The sequence below is a fragment of the Narcine bancroftii genome, chromosome 2 (genome assembly GCF_036971445.1).
Source record: "Narcine bancroftii isolate sNarBan1 chromosome 2, sNarBan1.hap1, whole genome shotgun sequence".
NCBI classification, from domain to species: Eukaryota; Metazoa; Chordata; class Chondrichthyes; order Torpediniformes; family Narcinidae; genus Narcine; species Narcine bancroftii.
Genome location: NC_091470.1, coordinates 81,752,446 through 81,776,455, shown reverse-complemented (window position 1 = coordinate 81,776,455; position 24,010 = coordinate 81,752,446). Strand labels below are relative to the sequence as shown.

The following is a 24,010-nucleotide window of genomic DNA, read 5'->3' as shown; positions in this document are numbered from 1 at the left end:
AAAATAAACACCTGTCAATCAAGTCCTTGATTCTTATTCAGCAAGAAATATATAACTGACTTGGCCCTTGGTACATTATTTCCCCCCCCCCCCACAGATTCTCAAGTTTACATGATAAACAGCAACTTCAGAGTTTATATTCTGTTATAGGTAAAGGTATTTACCTCTACCACTCTCACATTTATAGTTTAACATTTCCTATGATATCTATATCTGAAGTGCAAATACACTTATTGAGCTTTAGTTCCATCCCCTACTCACTTGGTAGTTTGTTTCATTTCTATTACAATGGAAATTGTATATTGGAATTACAGGTAGAAAGATTATTGGATCTATGCAGGCTTAAGACCGAGGCAAATCCAGAATTGTGGGTGAGTGAATGAAAAGAAGTGACATATCAAAGAGTAAAAACATCAGAGTATCAACCTTGCGAAATTGCATGACTAGGTTCATGAGGCTGCTGGTGGTGTTCTGGGCCTGTTGAGTAGTTCCCATTGATGACTGTAGTAGGTCTTCAATGGAAATCTTGTTTTTTAAAGCTTGATAGAGCATCTTCTGTCTACTTTTCAATTGGCAGTACATTAGGATCTCAATCTGTTCAGGGAACAAAGCAGAATACTGGTTTAGTGGATACAAGTAGATAGAGTGAAGACATGGTAGACTCCACCTTTGTTGAGATAGTGCAGCTTTTTGTTGTGCACTTGTGTATAACAGATTATTGCATATAACAAAATTGGAACAGTAACAGCATCCAATACACAACATTCCAAAATAAGTTACAGTAAAACCCCTGGTATCCGGAACTCAAGCAACTGGCAAAAATAAAATCAAAGAAAATACATTTTAAAATTAAAATAAATAAGAATAAAATAGGTAAAAAATATGCAAGTTTAAAATTGTAATACTGTATATTCCGTTGTATAAGATAATCCCGAAACGTAAAAATTTCACCTTAAAATAGGGATCATCCTATATACCAGGTCTAAAATCCATACCTTGACAGCGAAGACTCAACACTGCTGGCATCTTCCTGCTGGCTCCAACACAATCTCATGCATGCCCTGTTAGTTATTTGCAAAATCTCAGCACTCCTCCACAAGGCCTATGTGCACGATCCAACTGCCGTTGGCTCTGTACAGGCTTTAAACGGCCTATGATAGGAGCTCACAGGTGGTTTATTTTAAAATATCCAAATAAAATTTAAACCTTTAAATGAAAATTAATTAGGCATTGAAAGAGCAAGTCTCAAGCAAGTGGAAAATATCCAGCATCTACCAATCCCCATAGGTACTGGATACCAGGGTTTTACTGTATTTGTATGACAAACTCAGATATTTTAAAAGAGCAAACCCATAACCAAGAGAAAATGAGAGTACCTTTGTTGGAGCAGGAGTGGGTGGGGAGTAGATGGAGAACTGCTATTAACAATATTCAGTGAATTCCCGAATTTCTTGAAAAGTCCATCATCCAAAAATGCAGCCTAAATCTATTCTCACCTGAAGTATGGGATTTCTGGCAATGAAGTGCTACACAAAATATTCAACCAATATTCAGGAGTGAAATGATTCCTTTGAAGAAACTCAAGTACAGGATGCTATCACATATAAAATCTATTTATAAAGAACAGAAAGAACCCTCTTCATCCTATCACCTTACGTCCAATAAAATTAACAGATCAGCAAACTCAACAAAAAAACAACTTATATGATTTTTACATATTTTTCATGTAACACACCATCTACCAATGAAAATTTGAATACAACTTCACTCCTAAATTAAATTAAATTAACTAACCCAAAACCTTGCACATGTTCAAACCATGTATTATTACAGCATGGTGGAACGGCTGCAACAGTGATGTGGCGGGCCCGAGTGGAGACAGTGCTCCTCCACTGGGTCCTACTGTCCAACTATCCCGCTCAGCAGCCAAGCAGATTTAAATTGCTTTCAGAACAGGGCTGAGTTTTTTTCTTCATATTGAAGATTCATGAAGTCCAGTATAGCAGTCCCCATATTTGGTAGCCCAAACCACAAAGGTCAGACCTGGCACATGGCACCAAAGCAAGAGAACTACCCACCACCAAGAAACTTGGGAGAGGACCCTGCAGGATAGGAGATCACAGCAGTGGACCAGTGTGGAGCTCAGCGGCAGAAGTCTCCATATCAGGTTGTGGGCTGCCGTCAACCAGCATATCGGAACCAGGTATTGGGTCCAGGTGTCATGAGAGAACCAATGGCAAGCAAGGTTCTCGAAAGGTGCCTCCAGCACTGACAGTTTCCTAATCATTTAGGGGTTCGGAACCAGGGATCAAACTGGAGACCATGTCACGATGGGGATACAGAAGGAGGTGGTGGGATTCACGGACACAATAGCCCCTTTTAAACTGCAGCACCTGGGTAGCCTTCCTGGGACCCAGGTGTGATTATTGGGGCAAAAGTGCTGGAAGCACCTTTCAAATTGCAGGGGGATCGACCCATTAAATCGCCAACCCGGCGATTTAAGGGGAATCCCGCCACTGCAATGATCCATCACGCACTCACCAGAAGTACTGCCAGATGTTCAGAAGCTGGCTGCCTAGTGATGCACGCACGCAACCGCTGACATCACCAGAATTAAGCGGGTCGGCCATTTTCCTGTTCAAATCGCCTGTGGACATGACCTAGGTAAGTTTAACTGGGTTCCCTGACAACCTCTGAGCTAGGTCAAGGACCCGGTTGGATTAGAAACATAGAAGATAGGAGCAGGAGTAGGTCATTCGGCCCTTCGAGCCTGCTCCGCCATTCAATGAGATCATGGCTGATCTTAAAGTTCAGTACCCCGTCACCGCCTTCTCTCCGTAACTCCTAATTCCCTTATACTGAAGAAATATATCTAATTCCCTCTTAAATATATTTAATGAACCTGCCTCCACTGCCCTCTGTGGCAATGAATTCCACAGATTCACCACCCTTTGGGTATAGAAATTCCTCCTCATTTCAGTCCTAAATGGTTTGCCTATTATCCTCAAACCATGGCCCCGGGTTCTGGATTTTCCCATCATTGGAAACATCCCATCTGCATCCATTCTGTCCAGTTCTGCCAGAATTTTATATGTCTCTATGAGATCCCCTCTCAATCTTCTAAACTCCAGCGAGTACAATCCCAAATTGCGTAATCTTTCCTCACAAGTTATTCCTGCCATTCCAGGTATCAGCCTGGTGAATCACCTTTGCACTCCCTCCATTGCAAGAACATCCTTCCTTAGATAAGGCAACCAAAACTGCACACAATACTCCAGGTGTGGTCTCATCAAGGCTCTGTACAGCTGTAGTAAGGTATCCTTATTCCTATACTCTTGATATGAAGGCCAACATACTATTTGCCTTTTTAACCGCCTGCTGTACCTGCATGCTCGCTTTCAGTGACTGGTGCACAAGAACCCCTAGGTCTCTCTGCACTTTCCCATCTCCCAATCTATTGCCATTCAAATAGTAATTTGCCCTCTGGTTTGTATTACCAAAGTGGATAACCTCACATTTATCCACATTGTAGTCCATTTGCCCAGTCCCCCAATTAATCCAAATCACACTGGAGCTTTCTGACTCCCCTCTTCAATGCACACAACCCCTCCTAGCTTAATGTCATCTGCAAATTTGGAGATATTACATCCAATCCCCTCATCTAGATCATTAATGTAAATTATGAACAGCTGGGGTCCCGGTACAAATCCCTGTGGCACCCCAGTGGTCACCGCCTGCCACTCAGAAAACGAGCCGTTTATCCCAACTCTCTGTCTTCTTTCTGCCAACCAGTTCTCAATCCACATCAATACCTTGCCCCCAATCCCATGAGCCTTGATTTTGCATGCCAGTCGTTTATGTGGGACCTTATCGAAGGCCTTTTGGAAATCCAGGTACACCACATCCACTGGCTCTCCCCCATCTATTTTACCTGTCACCATCTCAAAGAATTCCAACAGATTTGTCAAGCATGATTTACCTTTTGTAAATCCATGTTGACTCTGTCCGATCCCTTCTCTGCTAGTCATATGCTCTGCTATTACATCCTTAATAATGGATTCCATCATTTTGCCCACTACTGATGTAAGGCTCGCCGGCCTATAATTCCCCGCTTTTTCTCTACCCCCCTTTTTAAATAGTGGGGTAACATTAGCTACCAATCCATGGGTACTAATCATGAGTCTATTGAGTTCTGGAAAATAATTCTTAAAGCATCTGCTATCTGAATGGCCACTTCTTTAAGTACCCTAGGATGTAGATTATCAGGTCCTTGGGATTTATCGGCCTTCAATCCCTTCAATTTCCCTAAGACCATGTCCTTAGAGATACTGATTTCTTTCAGCTCCTCCCTTGCATTAGTCTCTATGTTTCCCAACATCCTTGGGAGGTTATTTGTATCCTCTCTTGTGAAAACAGAACTAAAGTAAAAATTTAATTGGTCTGCCATTTCCTTATTCCCCATTATATATTCCCCTGATTTAATGGTCTGCCATTTCCTTATTCCCCATTATATATTCCCCTGATTCCGACTGCAAGGGACCTACTCTGGATTTCACCAATCTTTTCCTCTTGACATATCTATAAAAGCTTTTGCAGTTGGTTTTTATGTTTGCCGCAAGCTTACTTATGTAATTTATTTTTGCTCTCTTGATTAATCCCTTTGTCCTCCTTTGCTGCATCTTGAACTGTTCCCAGTCTTCGGATTTGGTACTTTTTTTGGCCAATTGATATGCTCTCTCTTTGGACCTAATGCTGTCTCTAATTTCCCTTGTTATCCATGGTTGAGTCACCTTTTTTGGTTATTTTTATGCCAAACCGGTATAAACGGTTTCTGCAATTCTTCCATTAGATCTTTGAATGCTTCCTCCATCACCCCCCCCCATAAACACCACCCAATCAATCTTACTCAACTCCCGTCTCATACCATCATAATTCCCTTTATTTAAATTCAGGGCCTTTTAATTTCTTCACTCTCCATGTCGAGTGAGAATTCGATCATATTGTGATCGCTCCCTCCCAAAGGGCCTCGTACAACAAGATTGCTGATTAGCCGCTTTTCATTGCATAATACCCAGTCTAAAATGGCCTGCTCCAGAGATGGTTCCTCGACATATTGGTCTAGATAACCATTCCGTAAACATTCAAGGAATTCCTCCTCCTCAGTATTTTTACTAATTTGGCTAGTCCAATCTATATGTAAATTAAAGTCTCTCATGATGACAGCTGTTCCCTTATTGCACACTTCTCTAATTTGTCTTTTGATGCCCTCCCCCACCTCTACATTACTATTTGGAGGCCTATATACCACTCCCACTAACGTTTTTCGCCCCTTGCTATTCCTCAGTTCTACCCATATAGATTCTACACCTTCCGAGTTAATATCCTTCCTGTCAATTGTGTCTTCCCTTCTCTCACCATCAATGCTACCCCACCCCCTTTTCTTTCTTGTTGATCCCTCCTAAATACTGTATACCCCGGGATGTTAAGTTCCCAGGCTTGCCCACCTTGCAGCCATGTTTCTGTAATCCCAATCAAATCGTATTTGTTTGTCTCAATTTCCACAGCCAATTCATCTACCTTGTTTCGAATGCTTCTTGCATTAAGATATAAAGCCTTCAGATTTGCTTTTTTCATCCTCCTTGCTCTTTCTGATTTTTTACTTTCGCTGCCTAACCTAACTTTTCCTATTTCATTTTTCCTGTCCTTTGCCCTATCATACAGGTTCCCATCCCCCTGCCAAATTAGTTTAAACCGCATCCGACAGCTGTACCAAACCTAGCTGCCAATATATTGACCCCTTTTGGGTTTAGGTGTAACCCATCCTTCTTGTAAAGGTCATGCCTTCCCCAAAAGAGAACCCAATGGTCCAAGAAGTCAAAACCCTGTCTTTTACACCAGCCCCTCAGCCACACATTCATTTGTCTTAACCTTCCATTTTTGTCCTCAGTTGCACTTGGCACAGGTAGCAATCCAGAGATCACCACCCTGGCGATCCTATTTCTTAGCTTCTGTCCTAGCTCACTGTAATCCTTTTTCAGTACCTCATCGACCAGGTCAGACCTTTGCTAACTGTCGCATAACTGGGGAACTAACTGGGCAAATTGCCCGGTTAACCCATTTTACATGGCAATTTGAAAGGGCCTACTGTCTCTGAAGAGACCCTCTTTTGTTTTCTCCTTCCTATCTGAATAAGTGGCTCCACTTAGTATGGCTTTACGGAAAACAAAGGAGAACAAATTTTGTGCATTTTGTATACATGACAATACAGGCATTTTGAATCTTGAGAACAAACATAATTGCTATTAATTACCAGTTTTTTTAAAATGACTGAATGTGAAACTAAATCACTCCCACCTCTGAAGCACTACGATTTAACATGTGTAACCAGTCTTACCTTATCAGAAAGTTCATTTTCCACATCCTTTTTGATCCTCCTTAGCATAAAAGGCTTGAGAATCATGTGGAGACGAGATAGCTGGTCTACAAAGACAAAAGGGGAAACCCTTCAGAATATTGATATTCTTTATTGGTACTGCCCACACATCTTTGCCAGGTGCCCCAGAAAACTTGTTTGCCCACATTCTTGCAGTAACATTGTGCTGGGAGTGGTCATTATTCAGCACAGTACTGCCCCTCAATCCAACAAACATACGTGCAACTAGTGAAATACAGTAAATAGTGCAACTTAGTGGCTCGTCACATAGCCACCTGCCCATAGGACAAACTCAAAAATATTTTAGCTGCAATATTAAAGCTGAAATAGAACAAAAATTAAATGAGTTTCATAAAGTATCAATCCCCTTTCCTCCCATCATCAAAAATCTTAAGTATCATTCTAAATATTAATTTTTAATCTCAATCTTTTAACAGCCATTGCTCATGAAAGCAGCAGCTCAAATTCCCACTCCTGGAAATAGTTCACACAAATGAACAATATAAAACAGGACCTGTGGATCTTATTTACAAATTTTCAGGGTCAGGATAAACCCACCAAATCCATCTCTGTGTTACAATGAAGAAATCAGTATAGACTGGGCTGCAGTTAATATCATATATAGTCAAATATGGACTTCAGATGACTAAATATTCACATAAAACAAAATGGAATTGTCCACAGATTAAGCAAAAATCAGGGAAGGGAGATCGTTGGCAACTTTCTCCCCCCGAAGGTCAACAATTGGGTGCACCAAAAATCTCTACCAACAGCAGTAAATACTCAAACAATAACCAACAAAAATGGCTTTAAAACTGGAAAAAGGCAGAATGGGCCTGATACAAGGCTGTTAAACACGATATGGTGCTTGAAAGAAAGCACTCACTTTCATCGATGGCAGATTTATTCTCAGCATGGCTTTCAATATCCTTCGAAAACCATTCATTAAATTCATCATGTGAATCAAACAGGGTTGGCATGATAAAATGCAGCAGTGCCCACAGCTAGGGAAGAAACATACACTGTGAATACAGTAATGGTCAAAGTATTATATTCAAGCAAACTCGGATAGATTTCATTATATACTACCTCTTTCCAAGATGTAATAATAGAATATTAACTCTCAACAATATGTTCACTTTTGATAGATACAACAACTGCCAGATTTCAAGAATTATTTTAAAATATCCCCCCCAACATCACCAACCATACAACCATCCAAGAGAAAAGACAAATGACTTGTTAACAAAGAGGAACCTCCATATTCTAAGAAGCGACAAAGGTGAATCATTATTTTTTCAACAACATCGAAGTAAGCCATTCGGACAAATACAAGATGTGGGAAGAGAACCAAAACTAAGGAGCTGATTGTTGACTTTAGAAAAAGAAAGCCAGGGGTATATAATCCAGTGATCACTGGGGCAATCAGAGGTGGAGTGGGTGAGCAAATTTAAGTTCTTGGTAGTCACCATCTTGGAGTATCTTTTCTGGACCCAACACACCAATGGCATCATGAAGAAAGCACATCAGCACCTCTACTTCCTCAGGAGTTTGCAGAGGTTTAGTATGACACTAGAAACCCTGGCAAATTTCTACAGAGGTGTGGGGAAAAGTCTGCAGACTGGCTGCATCACTGTCTGGTAATGGAGATACCAATATTCTTGAGCATAAAGCCCTCCAAAAGGTAGTGGACACAACCTAGGACATCACAGGCAAAACATCCCCCACTATTGAGTACATCTACAGGGAACGTTGCCGTCGAAGAACAGCAGCAATCATTAAAGACCCTCACCACCCAACACACTCTCTGTTGTCGCTGCTGCCATCAGGAAAGAGATATAGGTTCCACAAGACTCGCACCACCAGGTTCAGGATCAACTGCTACTCCTCCACCATCAGACTCCTTAATGATAAACTCAATTAGAGACTCATTTAAAGACTCTTACTTGTGCACTTTATTGATTTTCTTTTTCTAAAATAAGACATACATTGCTGCCCTACGAATCCATGCTGCCCAAATTACACCATATTAACCTATACCCCAGTATGTTTTTGAAGAGTGGGAGGAAACCAAAGCCCCTGGATAAAACCCTTGCAAACATGGGTAGAACATACAAATTCCTTGCAGACAGTGCGGGATTCAAACCCAGGTCCGGTCTCAATCGCTGGCACTGTAAGGGCGTTGCGCTAACCGCTACGCCAACTGCCCTCACTTACAGTTTGTTTACATTTGTTTTCTATTTACAGTTCTTGTTTACTCTGTGTACATTTTTGCACTACCAATTAATAATTACTCTGCTGTGCCTGCAGGAAAAGGAATCTCAGGGTTGTATGTGATGTCATGTATGTACTCTGACAATGAATCTGAAATCTGAAGAAATAACTAAACAGAAAAGAAATCAGGAACAAATACAAAAAGGTTGTTCCAAATAGATTACATAGAGGTCAAGATTCCTCAGCTGCTGCATCTGGATACCCATTCCATTTTTTCACAACTTAAACAATGATTAGTTGATGGTCATCTGCATTGCACAATGTACACATGCACCAAAATTCTGACTTTTACAGAACAGAAAATATAGATTAAAAAATATTTCCCTGTGTTTTGGAAGCATTTCATAAGCATAGTTGCCAAGCAGCACCTTTGACTGAACAATGCTGGAATAAAGGAGTAACTGACCTCTGCCATAGTGTTCTGAATGGGAGTTCCTGTGAGCAGTAGTCGGTTGCGACACTGGAATTGCAACAAAATCTTCCAACGAACACTACAAAATAAAAGGAAGAAGCTGAGAAACCTCAAGCACCAGTGGTACATGCTTGATCAAAATATACATCTTATCCAATGTTTATTTCTTTTACTATTACTGAACATCCATTTGAGTGAAATGCCATGGAGGAATCCTGCACAACTCAACCCAAGTCCTGACAGCACACAATGAAATGAAGTGCAATCTGCCCCTACAGCTGTCAACAACTGTCAGGAATGGACAGTGCCCTATTATAACTCTGCAGCCCTCAATGCAACTTAAATACAATCCAAATTGAAAGATTCCATTCCTTAAATAGCAGAGCATATTGAACTCCTCCCTACTCCTTAAAATATTTAGCGACGTCAAGAGGAATAATTCAGAATTCCCAGAACATTTTGCACCTAGACCCTCAGTTCTTTTCCCCTGACTTTGTGAAAAGATGATGACAAATACAGGCACATCTAAATCCAATGAAGAATCTGAATCATGATTAATTCCTAGTTTAAGACATTTTCAGAAACTCTACCATCATTGGACTTGGGGTGGGGGGGGGGGAAATAAAGCAGAATCTGAGACCTACAACAAAGAGAGGATTTTCAGACCACCATGCCGATGCCTACCTTTATGCCACTGTGTCAGGGTGATATTCTTGCCTATCTAAATGCCTTGCAAATGTGGCGATTGCATTGGATTCCACCATTTCTTCTACATTTGAGATATCATCTACTGGAAAAAAAAAGTGCTCTTCATACCCCCTTTAAAACTCTTTCCCTTTCACTTTAAACCAATCACCATGCTCCTGAAATTTCCACCTGGGGAAGATTTGGACCATTTAGTTTATCTGTACCTCTGATAATCATATAGTATCAGGCCGCCCCCCCCCCCCTTAGTCTTCTTTGCTCCAGAGTAAACAAACATAACCAATCCAATTTCTCCCCATAACAGAAGTCCTTCAATCCAAGAATGATCCTGGTGAACAAAAAATATCTATATTCCCCAGTCACTATCATGCAATTCTGTAAACCAACTACAGTCACCATCTACCTAGCTTGCATGAGGTTCATTTGCAAACAATCCCCTCTATCATCCAACCAGTCAACAATACAGTATCTGTGTTCTCCGCCTATCAACGAGTCTTATTGGTAGAACCATTAGAACTGGGATTTGACAAGACAGATTTACCTGGAACTGCTTTTAAGTGCCTGTGCCTCATCCAGCACCATATATTGCCATTTCACTCGCTGAAAATATTTAACATCTTGAACCACCAGTTGATAACTGGTTATCACCACATGGAAAGGTGCATTCTGGGTATACAACGTTTTCTAAAATCAAAGGAAGAACAAAGATAGCAGTTATTGGCAACAATCTTAAATAAACACTGCAATGTGATTGCAGATAGAACCAAGATGAAAACACCTTGTCAGTTCACATTCTTGAATGCAGGCCAAATTGATGAACTCCAAAGATTGAAAGAATGCAAGATAACACTGATTCATTAGACAAGGTATTTAGTTTCAACTATGACAGAAAATACTTGTGCTATAATGTTGGGAATGAGTCAAAGAACACAACTGAACTCAACATCTTATCTACTAAAAGCCAAAGACAAACATAATTTAAGGCCAAAAGCTCATCATTTGTAGGTTTGCTGTTGACACCAGATCCAATTCTGTGTCACTCCTTCTATAGATACCAGACTCCTCTCGACTTTGGACTCAAGCTTTTGCATCTTTTTTCAATGTGGGCTAATGTGCATGACCACTTCACTTTGACAGTAAGTGCTGAAAACACACAGCAGATCAAGGTGCTTTTGTGGAGAAAGACACAGTTAATATTGTAGGTGAATGACCTTATATCAGAACTGGACAGTTCTGACACAAACAGGAAAGCCTGGTTTTCCATGACTGAGGTCATCTACATTGGAAAAAACAAGTAAAACTTGAGTGATTACTTTACAGAACACATCCATTCAATCCACAAGGGAGACCCTGAGCTTCCACTTTATTGTTGGTTCAATTCTACGTCCCACTGAGATCTCAGTTTTGGCCAATTCTCATGTGAGGTCATTCACCTGTGACATGAACTCATTGTTCCTCCTTCCATGGATACCGCCTGATCTGCACTTCAAACATTCTACTTTATTTTACATTTCCAGCAACTATTGTGTTCTACATCTCAACATGTTCTTTAGTTGTTTTTTTCCTCCAACTGTCCTGGTCTACTTATCTACCAGATATCACCAAAGGTAATAGGATCACCTGAATAACCTCAGTTTCCATCCTATCACGGACTTTTCCCTTGTTTTCTAATTTAACTAGTTCTGAATGGTGAATGATCTGAAAAGAAAATTTCTCTCCCTCTAGCTCCATCTCTATATACAAATGTTGTTTGAAGTACAACTGATTTTATTTTAGGTTTCAGCAGCTGTTTTTCTTTTAATTTTGAACCACTATTCAGTTTTAAATCAAATTTGATATTCCGTCATCAACTCTTACAGTGTCCCTTATTGTAATAGTATATTTTAACTCCCTATCCATCTTCATTCACAGTGAAGCAGCTGTTCACTTGATGTACCCAGGGACAGGGACTTCAACACTTTCCTTGCAAGGCTCCAAATTCTACTGCTCACAGGCCTCAATGATTACTGCCCATTGGCACTGACCTCCACCATGATAAAATGCATCAAGCATCTGGTGATGACATGCATCAAAGCGCATGTCCCTGAGACACTGATTTCAATTCATCTATAGATGAATTCATCTCAATTCATCTATAGATGAAAAGATTCCACTAATGATGCTATAGCCTTGTCCCTCCACTTTGATTCTGACCCTCCTGGAAAACAACACCTCATATACCAGGCTGCTGATCATCAACTTCAGCTTCGGATTTAATATGACCATTCGCCAGAGGCTGGTGGAGAAGCCGGTCCTCAACACCTGTCCTCTCTGCAGCTGGACTCTGTACTTCCTAACGGAAGTAAAACATCGAGCACAATCACGCTGGACACTGGAGCACCTCAGGACTGTGAGCTCAGCCCACTCCTGTTCATGCTACTGACCCACAACAGCTGAACAGCCAAAGGTACTGCTCACGCTAACTCTCAAAGACTCTACTATTTATTAATATATATATATATATAAATAAATGTGTGTGCATGTACACTAAAACCCCTATTATCTGAAATTTAAGCATCAAGCAACTGGCCAAAACAAATTACAGAAAACAAAATAGGCAAAAAATACAGAAGTTTAAAATTGGCACACCTCACCATTAGTTTGCCAATCAAGCAACACACAATTTCAATCAACTGGAAAATTCACTTATATGACATCTAGGTGCCTAAAACCAGGGGTTTTTTCTGCATATGCATTCCTTGTCTGTATGTGTGTTATGTCTGGTTATGTATTTGCACAGAGAATGGGAGAATGCAGTTTCGTTGGGTTGTACTTGGGCAATCGGATGATAATAAATGTGAATTTGAACTTCCTCCCCTCACATGGGTACCTTCATAATTTGACTATCACTAATGCATCAATTGAAAAAATTGTCCTTCTTGATTAGTTGCTTATGCCACATTCTTTACTTATTTCAGCACAAATTACATTAGGCAATGCAAAAAAAAAGAAAATGAATCAAAATTCAAAGGGCCGCACAGCATCTGTGCAGAGTGAAGACGAGTTGAGGTTTGCAGTGTAGTTAGGCCCAACTGAGAATATCCACAACTAGCCAAGGTTACAAAATGACAAACTCTTGAATTCCTCTACTAAATCTCTGCACTGCTGTTTTTCCTGAAGAGACTTCTAACCTCACCTTAGACAACAAGCTTTCCCTCAATGTCAACAAGACTTAAAAGGAGCTGCTTGGAGATTTCTTCCTGGTCTGCATCAGCAGCATTTGGATGGAGATTGTAGATGGCTTTAAGTTCCTAGGAGTAACCATCTTTGAGAACTTACCCTGGTACAATCACATTGACACAATGGCCAAGAAAGTACTAGCACTTTTACTTCATCAAAATAAGAAATTCAGCATGTTAACAGTGACCCTCAACAACTTTTCCTCCTTCTACATATGCCACGACTTAGGAAAAGCAGCCAACAAATGAAAAGACATCCCTCCTTGGTCATACACTCTTCTCCCTCCTTTCATCTGAAAGAAGAGTCACAAATATGAGATCAAGCACCACCAGATTCAAGGACAGTTTCTTTGCTGGCATTATCAGACTCCCGAACCTCACACAAGTAAAATAATGCTGCCTTTGATTTATTCTAACTTTATTTCTCTCTGTCACTCAGCACTGTGTTTTGACCGCTGTACTACATAGGAGTTGACTGCTGGACTGTTTGTAAAAAAACTCACTGTACCTTGGTACATGTGACAATAAATTTGATATATTAGTGATCATTTTCACTTTCACATTTCACACTACTGCTGGAATAGGCCAGGTAGGATGCAATCCCCTCAATACTGCATAACCAAAATCTCCAGGACAGTAATAGCACAGGCCAGATAGAGAGAAAAGTTCTCCATGTACCCTCTCCACTGAATTTCCCACATGCATCATTTTATTTTAAACCTCAGCCTCTCATTGAATGGCCTTTAATAATTTGCCACATTAATGCCTAGTCAAGACAATATTTTATTGCCCATGTGCAATTACACACTAGTGTAATATCGGATAGATATTTTCGCTGTAACCAAGTTCCCATCAGAAAACTGAAAATCAAATATATGCTTCAATACACATTCCCCATACAGATAATGTGCCTGATAGCCAATACTGATAATCAGAAATCTTTTCCAATGAAATAACACAGTAAAATCCCCGGTATTCAGCACCTATGGGGATTGGTAGATGCCGGATTGAATTTCCTGGTTTCTTAAGGTTGTATGTTGTGTGGATTGGCAAACTGACCACGAGGGGGGCTGCCAATTTAAAACATTGGCATTTTTAACTGTTTATATTTTTAAAACTTTTTTTGCCGCTTGCTTGAATTCTGGATAACTGGGATTTTACTGTACTAAGATCAAAAGCAATGTGCCAAAATATTCTTTAGCCAGTGGCTTCCCAGACACCAAGTTCATTCATTATTTTTTTTAAATATAATTTTTTATTTTTCACACTATGAACAATATCAACCAAAATATGTACAAACGTTTCTCATTAAATTTACACAGTGGTCTTTTCTCCCTATTTTTCCCCCATTACCCTCCCTCCCCTATGCCCAGTCCCCTCCAAAACCCATAAATATTCAACATATAAAATACAATAAAACCATACAACAATATCTTCACACAAAGGAAAATAAACAAGAAAAATGTGACATCTATTTATTACACACTGAATCTAGTTGATTTGTCTTCTTATCATCTTCAATCTCATTTTAGGGGATAGAGGCAATAGGCAAGCTCTCTCTGATATGTTCCATGTATGGTTCCCAAATTTGTTCAAACATTGTGACTTCATTTTTTAAATTATATGTTATTTTTTCTAATGGAATACATTTATTCATTTCCATGTACCATTGCTGTATACTCATGCTCTCTTCTATTTTCCAAGTTGACATTATACATTTTCATTATACATAATGAATTTTTTTTTTTGCACTTTATCCAATTTGAGGCCTAATTCTCTACTTCTTATGTTACTTAAAAGAAATATCTCTGGTTCTTTTGGTATGTTATGTTTTTGTAATTTTATTTAGTTTCTGATTTAATTCTTCCCAAAACATATTCACTTTCATACATGCCCAAGTTGCATGTAGTGTTGTTCCCATTTCCTTCTTACAGCGAAAATATCTATCCGATAATGTTGAATCCCATTTATAAAAATTTTTGAGGAATATACCCTGTGTAACCAATTATACTGTATCATGCGTAACCTTGTGTTTATTGTATTCTTCATAGTTCCAGAACATAACTTTTCCCATACTTCATTCTTTATCTTTATGTTTCGATCCTTATCCCACTTCTGCTTAGGTTTATAGTTTATTTCATTTTCCTTATCTTGCAGCTCAATGTACATGTTGATTATATATCTTTTAATTATCATTGTGTCTGTAATCACATATTCAAAGCCGCTTCCTTCAGGTAATCTCAAGCTGTTTCCCAATTTATCCTTTAAATAAGCTTTCAATTGATGATATGCAAACATTGTACCATGAGTTATTCCATATTTGTACATCAACTGTTCAAATGTTAATAAATTATTTCCCAAAAAACAATTTTCTATTCTTTTGATTCCTTTTTTCTCCCATTCTCTACAGGAAAGGTTGTCTATTGTGAAAGGGATTAGCGGATTTTGCGTCAATAATAATTTTGGTATTTGATAATTCGGTTTTTTCCTTTCTAAGTGGATCTTCTTCCATGTATGATGCAGTACTGGTGAGATTTTATATTGCACCAGCTTTTCATCCCACTTATAAAGTATATGTTCCGGTACCTTCTCCCCTATTTTATCTAGTTCTATCTTAGTCCAGTCTGGTTTTTCCCTTGTCTGGTAAAAATCTGATAAATCTGATAAATACCTCAATTGTGCAGCTCTATAATAATTTCATACCCACACTCCTGTTCGGCTCCGAATCATGGGTCCTCTACCGGCACCACCTATGGCTCCTAGAACGCTTCCACCAGCGTTGTCTCCGCTCCATCCTCAACATCCATTGGAGCGCTTTCTTCCCTAACGTCGAAGTACTCGAGATGGCAGAGGTCAACAGCATCGAGTCCACGCTGCTGAAGATCCAGCTGCGCTGGATGGGTCACGTCTCCAGAATGGAGGACCATCGCCTTCCCAAGATCGTGTTATATGGCGAGCTCTCCACTGGCCACCGTGACAGAGGTGCACCAAAGAAAAGGTACAAGGACTGCCTAAAGAAATCTCTTGGTGCCTGCCACATTGACCACCGCCAGTGGGCTGATAACGCCTCAAACCGTGCATCTTGGCGCCTCACAGTTTGGCGGGCAGCAACCTCCTTTGAAGAAGACCGCAGAGCCCACCTCACTGACAAAAGGCAAAGGAGGAAAAACCCAACCCCAACCAACCAATTTTCCCCTGCAACCGCTGCAACCATGTCTGCCTGTCCCGCATCGGACTTGTCAGCCACAAACGAGCCTGCAGCTGACGTGGACTTTTTACCCCCTCCATAAATCTTCGTCCGCGAAACCAAGCCAAAGAATAATAATTTCTAAAATTTGGTAACTGCAAACCACCTTGATTATACCTCAATGCTAATTTATCTAATGCTACCCTTGGATTCCTCCCTTTCCACAACAATTTCTTTATTATTCTCTTTAGTCCCTTAAAGAATTTTTCTTTTAAGGGAATTGCTAATGTTTGAAATAAGATTTGTATACTTGGGAACACGTTTATTTTAATGCAGTTTACCCTCCCTATCAATGTTAGTGGTAATTCTTTCCAACGTTCTAAGCCTTCCTGCAATTTCTTTATTAGTGGCTGATAATTTAGTTTGTACAAGTGGCTTAAGTTATTATCTAACCTGATCCCTAGGTATCAGATTGCTTGTGCTTGCCATTTAAATGGTGATTTTTAAAAAAATTCTGTATAGTCTGCGTTACTCATTGGCATCACTTCACTTTTATTTGTGTTGATCTTGTACCCCAATATTTCTTCATATTCCTTCAATTTCTTATGTAATTCTTTTACTGATACCTCTGGTTCTGTTGGGTATCCTATGATGCCATCTGCAAACAAACTGATTTTATACTCCTTCTCTTTTATTTTTATCCCTTTTATTTTATTTTCTGTTCTTATCAGTTCTGCCAATAGTTCTATTGCTAGGCGAACAATGAGGGGGATAGTGGACATCCCTGTCTAGTTGACCTACTTAATTTAAAGTGACTTGATACATATCCATTTACTGCTACCTTCACCAACGGTCCATTATACTATGCTTTAATCCAATTTATATATTTTTCTGGTCGATTGAACTTCCGTAACATTTTAAATAAGTAGTTCCACTCGACTCTATCAAAGCCTTTTTTCTGCGTCTAGAGCAACAGCCACTGTTGGTTTCTTATTTCCTTTAACTGCATGGATTAGATTAATAAGTTTACAGACGTTGTCTGCTGTTCGTCTTTTCTTAATAAATCCAATTTGATCTTGTTTTACTATTTTAGGTACACAATCGGAAAATCTGTTTGCTAATAATTTTGCTATTACCTTATCATCTGAGTTAAGTAGAGATACTGGTCTATATGATGCTGGTGTTAATGGATCCTTCCCCGTCTTTGGTATTACTGTAATTATTGCTGTCTTACATGAATCTGGCAAGCTTTATGTTTCTTCTATCTGGTTCATTACTTCCAGGAGATGAGGAATTAATAACTCTATAAAAAAGTTTTATAAAATTCTATTGGAAATCCATCCTCTCCTGGTGTTTTATTGTTCGGCAGCTTTTTTAATATATCCTGTACTTCCTCTATTTCAAATAGTTTTATTAGTTTGTTTTGTTCCTCTTCTTGCAATTTCGGCAGTTCAATTTTAGCTAAAAATTCCTCTATTTTATCATCTTTCCCCTCGTTCTCAGTTTGATACAATTGTTCATAAAATTCCTTAAAATTTTCATTAATCTCTGTTGGGTTATATGTAATTTTTTTATCCTTTTTCCTTGATGCCAGTATCGTTCTTTTAGCTTGTTCTGTTTTAAGTTCCCAGGCAAATATTTTATGTGGTTTTTCTCCCAGTTCATAATACTTTTGCCTTGTTTTTATTACGTTCTTCTCCACTTTATACGTTTGTAATGTTTCGTATTTAATTTTTTTGTCCACCAATTCTCTCCTTTTCGTTATATCATCCCTTTTTACTAATTCCTTTTCTGTACTTATTATCTCCCTTTCCAACTGCTCTATTTCCCGACTGTAATCCTTTTTCATCTTAGTCACATAACTTATTATCTGTCCTCTAATGAAGGTTTTCATTGCATCCCATAATATAAATTTGTCTTTCACTGATCCTGTGTTTATTTCAAAATATGTTTTAATTTGGCATTCAATAAACTCCCTAAATTCCTGTCTTTTAAGTAGCATGGAGTTTAACCTCCATCTATATGTTCTTGGTAGGATGTCCTCCAGTTCTATTGCTAATAATAGGGGTGAATGATCTGATAGTAGTCTAGCTTTATACTCAGTTTTCCTAACGCTCCCTTGAATATGGGCTGACAACAAAAACATATCAATCCTTGAGTAAATTTTGTGCCTACTCGAATAATATGAAAATTCCTTCTCTCTTGGGTGTTGCCTCCTCCATATATCCATAAGTTTCATTTCCTGCATTGATTTAACCATAAATTTGGCTACTTTATTCTTTTTACTTGTTTTTTGTCCAGTTTTATCCAACATTGGGTCCAAATTAAGGTTAAAATCCCCTCCTATCAATATATTTCCTTGTGTGTCTGCAATCTTCAAAAAAATATCCTGCATAAACTTTTGATCCTCCTCGTTAGGTGCGTATAATATTGAGCAAATCCCAAAATTCTGAGAATATGTGACATTTTATCATTGCATACCTCCCTGCTGGATCTATTATTTCCTCCTCTATTTTGATTGGTGCATTTTTGCTAATTAGTATGGCTACACCTATAGCTTTTGAATTATAGAATGCTGCCGTTATGTGTCCCACCCAGTGTCTCTTTAATTTGTTATGTTCCGCTTCAGTTAGATGTGTAGATCTATTTTTTCCTTCTTCAATAAATTTAGTAGCCTCTTCCTTTTAATTTGGTTATGTATTTCATTAACGCTTATAGTCATATAGTTCAACATGGCCATCTTATATCTTGCATACACCTCTTCACCACCTCCATCCCCCTTTTCCCCATTTTCATCTCTTAGTTTTCTCTTATTAACACTTAATGTACGACAATACATTTAAGACATAAAGTACCCCCGCAGTTCCCACATCCACTAATACCTTAACCCCAAAAGTTCCCCCCCCTCTGAGTTGCCCCATATCCCTTGCCGGGCAACCACAACTCCCCTTTTCATTTGGATTGTGATCTTGTTTGCAGCATCAACTGATTTTGCAGCAACGGTTATTTCCCCCTCCACCCAGCCCTCTCCAGAAAACCTTTTAAAAAAAAACCCATAACAAAGCTCTCTCTCTCATCTTTCCCCCCCCATACTTCCTTCCTTCCCTTCTCTTTAGTTATTTACATATACATTGCTTTTACATCTTTATATATACTTTATCGCCGTTCTTCATTCTTGTTACATCTCTTCTCCTGTTCTGCAAATGTTCTGCGAATTCTTGCACTTTCTCTGGATTCGAGAACAGTCTGTTTTGCTCCCCGGGTATAAATATTTTAAGCAGACTGGATGTCTTAACATGAATTTGTAACCTTTTTTCCATAAAATCGATTTTGCTGTATTAAACTCCTTCCTCCTCTTTAAGAGATCCAAACTTATGTCTGTGTAAAAAAAATATTTTTTGACCCTTGTATTCCAATGGTTTATTATCTTCTCTAACTTTATTCCTTGCCCGTTCCAGTATATTTTCTCTTGTCGTGTATCTCAAAAATTTTACTAAGATGGATCTTAGTTTTTGATGTCCCTGTGGCTTCGGAGCTAATGCCCTGTGTGCCCTTTCTATTTCCATTTCTTCCTGCATTTCTATTGTTTCCAGGACCTTCGGGTTCCATCCTTTTATAAATTCCTTCATGTCTGTGCCTTCTTCACCCTCCTTCAGGCCCACTATTGTTTCGCCTACTATAATTTTCCAACCTAACAACTCTTGTGTCTCTTTAATTTTTTTGTCACTTTATTCCTATTTTTCTCTTGTCATTTACTTCCATATCTATAGCCGTTTCCCGCTCTTCCACATTCTCTACTCTTTTCCCTATCTCTGTCATTACCAGTTCTAACCTTTCCATTTTATCTTCTGTTCTTTTCATTTTCCTTTTAATTGCATTAAACTCTCATGGCTTGGTTCAGCATCATGCTGAAGAAGATTGAAAAGAGGGTTGGTGCGAGAACTCAGCCTTGCTTCACGCCATTGTTAATGGAGAAGGGTTCAGAGAGCTCATTGCCGCAGAGCCCACCTCACTGACAAAAGGCAAAGGAGGAAAAACCCAACACCCAACCCCAACCAACCAATTTTCCCCTGCAGCCGCTGCAACAGTGTCTGCCTGTCCCGCATCGGACTTGTCAGCCACAAACGAGCCTGCAGCTGACGTGGACTTTTACCCCCTCCATAAATCTTCATCCGCGAAGCCAAGCCAAAGAAGAAAGAAGAAAAAGATTAAACTCTAATGAAAACCATTCTTTTAGTGATCTCATTTGTTCTTCAAAAAAGACTTTATCTATATTCTGTTCATCAGTTTTACCTTCTATTTCTCTGTGAAGATCTTGGTCTTCCTCTTCCTCTTATTCTGTGTCTGCATCTGTGTTTGTGTCTTCTTCTCTTCTTTGTGTCTGGGTCTCTTCTGTTTTTCCTGATTAGCTGCTTGTATCTCTTTATCAGGCCTCTTGTTGCTGGTCCTCCCCTCCTGGGCTGCTCTTCTGTTGTGCATCCTGACGTCGATCTTCTTGTCGGTCATCACTCCCTCTTCTGCTGCCTTCCTCGTCCTCCAGCTGAGTGCCCTGGTGTCGGGCGTCCCTCAGCTTTCACTCTGTGGCAGCCCACTTCTCTGCTGAGCCCCCCTCCCGCCGGTGTCCTCTTTCTCCTTTGATTGCGCACTTTGTTTGGCTCCGAGAGCCATTTCTGTAGTCCACCGGCGGGTGAGTCGCGACTCCGGCGGGCAGGCACTGACCTTGAGGGTCGAGCGCTCCTCGCCACCACAGCGCCCTGTTCCTTCGTGCAGGTAAGACCTTATTCTTTCTTATCTGGTGACTTTTCTACTTTTTTTCAGTTGTTTTTACCTTCTCCTTCTTAGAATCCATCTTCTTTCTCTTCTCTGTATCTTTATCTTCTATTTCTTCTATTTTATTTTTGTTTTGCTTTGCTTTTTCCTAACTTTTTTCCCATTTTCCTGAAGAGGGCTGGTTTTCCTGACCAGCTACTACTCCATCACGTGACTCCTCAGGTTCATTCATTATCATCTCATTGTAAATATACAACCCGACAAAGCAACTTTCTCTGGACCACAGTGCACACACATATATAATACATAACAATCAAAATGTACATAAAGGTATAATTTAAAAGAAATATATACAAATATTTTGGGATGATTTGCTCAGTTCTATAGAATACTGTTCTTCAATCTCTCAGCCTGCAGGAAGAAGCCATTTCCCAGCCTGGCAGTCTTGATTTTGATGGTCCTGTATCTCCTCCTTGATGGTAGTTGGTCAAGGATATTGTGTGATGGTTGGATAGATTCTTCTCTAATTCTTTGAACCCTATCTAAGCAATGCCTCCTGGTAAATTTTGTCAATAGAGAAAGGGAGACCCAGTGATCTTGTTTTGATGATTTCATCAGCCTACTTTTTTTTCAACCGTTAAAATTATTCCTTAAAAGCCCTCTGGGCATTAAAGCTTTCAAACATTTCATTGGTATCTCCCTTGGCGACTTCATGTTAAATTTTGTAAACCCATTTTTTAAACACCTTGGAAAATTTTGCTGCTAAAAAATTCTAATATATTTTAAGAAAAAGGAAACTGTGTGCTCCCTATGGGTTTTTTTTTGCACACTAACTCAGTAACAAATAACACAGCTATTATTATTTTGAAATTATTTATTTTTATCACCTGAATTATGAGCTCAACATACACTTCCTTGAATGGATTTAGCAGACCATCTGACCTGGAACTTCTATTTGTAGTCAATGGAAGCGCAGGTATCCAAGTCAAAGTTATTCAAGAAAAATCAAATTTCTCCTTAAGATTTTGATTTTTCAGGAAGGTCTATTTTTCAGCACCTCATTTAAATGAGGTAATTTGAAGAAAAAGAGTCATTTTAACTGAGGAGAAATCTAAAGACTAATTTCATCCAATACCAAAGAAGGGCAGGAGGAGATCACAGTGCTGCACCCATTGCCATTGTTTCATTAACAGATCAACCAAAGGCAACAATCAGATTTGGGTGTGCCTACAGTTTTGAAATGAAACATCAGAGGGAGAGCAGATCCAGTGAAGGGAGATTCTATAATGAGCTGCTCACATCTGTATCCAACCATTTCCGACAGTTGCAAGACAAGAATCAGCATAGGTTTTACCTGACTCCAGAATTTTCTGATCACCTTTCGGTCATGTGGATTGCCCCAATAAGGCAGGACCTAAAAATTGAATATAAAAAGAATGAACATGTTTAACAGCCATTCTTTGCCCAGTGTTTAGAAGTTTTAAATTATTCAAAACCAAGGTGAGTGGCAAATAACTCAATGGTGTAGGCAAAGTAAAAAGATAATTTTCTGAGAGCAAAGGACATACCCTTATGTTTGTGAAATACTTGAAGAACAAAAAAACTCATACACACAAGGTTTCACAGACAACAATGCAGTAAATGATTAAATAGCTGAAGGAGACCAAGCAGGGTCATAAATAGAAAAGTATGCAATAGACCACAGGTCCTTGCTCATTTCTCAGCACTTTTGGGTATTACACTAAAATCACAGAGTCTGCAGACTTTCCTGTTTAACTCAACTCCACATTAAGTTTGATTTTGTACAGGTCCTGATCACACTATGTCTCTATAACATAACAAACATTCTCTTTGACCACCCAAAAACTTAACTATCTTTTTTTGGAAGTTTATGAATTCATAGAGAACTCACCACCACCCCCCCCCCCCCCCCCCCACCCCATGAAGAATCTGTGCTCTATTTCCAACCAAAATTTGAGTTTACAAAGACCATAGGCTCACACCTGTTTGGGGAAGTTTAGTGCAACACTGCCATCTAGTGCCAGCATACCAAGAAAGCCAGATTTTTATGATCTTTGAAATCAACCTACTATGGCATCCTTCCTTACACCAGGTGTTTTTTCTAACAGAGGTTGTCCACTCATTACTCCTCTCACTTTTTAACTTCAGAAAGTGCAGGCACAGGTGAATAACAGACAAGGTTTGGCTATGCATCACAACATATTGGACTTCAACTGACTATAGCTGCAGCCTCCCTTTGCACACCTACTAAAAATGTTGTTTTAAAAATTTGACTTGTCAGGTTATCAGTCAGTATCCAGGCAGAATTATAACACTTTTAATACTTCCTGTGTTTCCCAGTGCATTAATGAAAGACTAGACAAAAACACAAGCAGTGAGAACACCTTCAATGCTCAGATTAGAAAAATGCAACAAAGTTTGAGTTTGAATTCACAGCAGCACTAAAACTGCACATCCTCATTGCACATACTCTCATTTATGCTCACCTTGAATCTTGAGACAAATCTGGAGAATTCCTGGTGCCAATTGTTTAGAGTGGAAGCAGGAGAGATGATCAAGAATGGACCCCAAATGTTTTCTCTCTGCACAATAGGAAATCATTTTTACAAGCAAAAAATACATGAAATTCAGTTTAAATTTATCTTGAAACTAAGCTATGCCTGGAGAGGGCTGTTTGAAGGTAATGGCACTGAGAACAGCACAACTTTCCTCTAGAACCAGATTTGCTGTGCTTGCCTTGAGAACATTTGTGGATATAGTATAATGGCATCTCTCCAATATTTAACCAGCCCTAGGAATGTTTGATAACTGATCCTTGCTATATGCAAATCTAAGAAGTTCATAATATATTTGCATTGTCTTTAGAGCAGGAGCAACATGTCAAAAGCAAATGATGAGAAGCTTCCATCAAATGTAAGAAATCAAAAATTTCCAGGAGGTGTAGCAGGGGATCCAGGAAAAAAGATGGCGGGTAGGTAGGGAGGGGAGGA

The 24,010-nt window shown here is 39.3% G+C and overlaps 1 protein-coding gene and 1 long non-coding RNA gene across 4 annotated transcripts in view; one reads left to right on the top strand and one right to left on the bottom strand.

Annotated features, from left to right (window-relative positions):
• The window catches only part of ino80 (INO80 complex ATPase subunit), a 282,382-nt gene that overhangs the window by 112,350 nt on the left and 146,022 nt on the right, over positions 1-24,010 (bottom strand). For all 3 annotated transcript variants that reach the window (XM_069917252.1, XM_069917251.1, XM_069917253.1), the window contains 7 exons: positions 23,507-23,602; positions 22,354-22,413; positions 10,366-10,508; positions 9,114-9,198; positions 7,320-7,437; positions 6,395-6,480; positions 427-594 (listed from right to left, as the gene is read on the bottom strand). In XM_069917252.1, coding sequence (XP_069773353.1) covers positions 427-594; positions 6,395-6,480; positions 7,320-7,437; positions 9,114-9,198; positions 10,366-10,508; positions 22,354-22,413; positions 23,507-23,602 — 756 coding nt within the window. The remainder of the gene's footprint in view (positions 1-426; positions 595-6,394; positions 6,481-7,319; positions 7,438-9,113; positions 9,199-10,365; positions 10,509-22,353; positions 22,414-23,506; positions 23,603-24,010) is intronic.
• Positions 11,323-24,010, top strand: part of LOC138753822 (uncharacterized) — a 39,669-nt gene continuing 26,981 nt past the window's right edge. Inside the window, exon 1 of the long non-coding RNA XR_011351446.1 lies at positions 11,323-11,431. This is a non-coding gene — a long non-coding RNA (uncharacterized lncRNA). The remainder of the gene's footprint in view (positions 11,432-24,010) is intronic.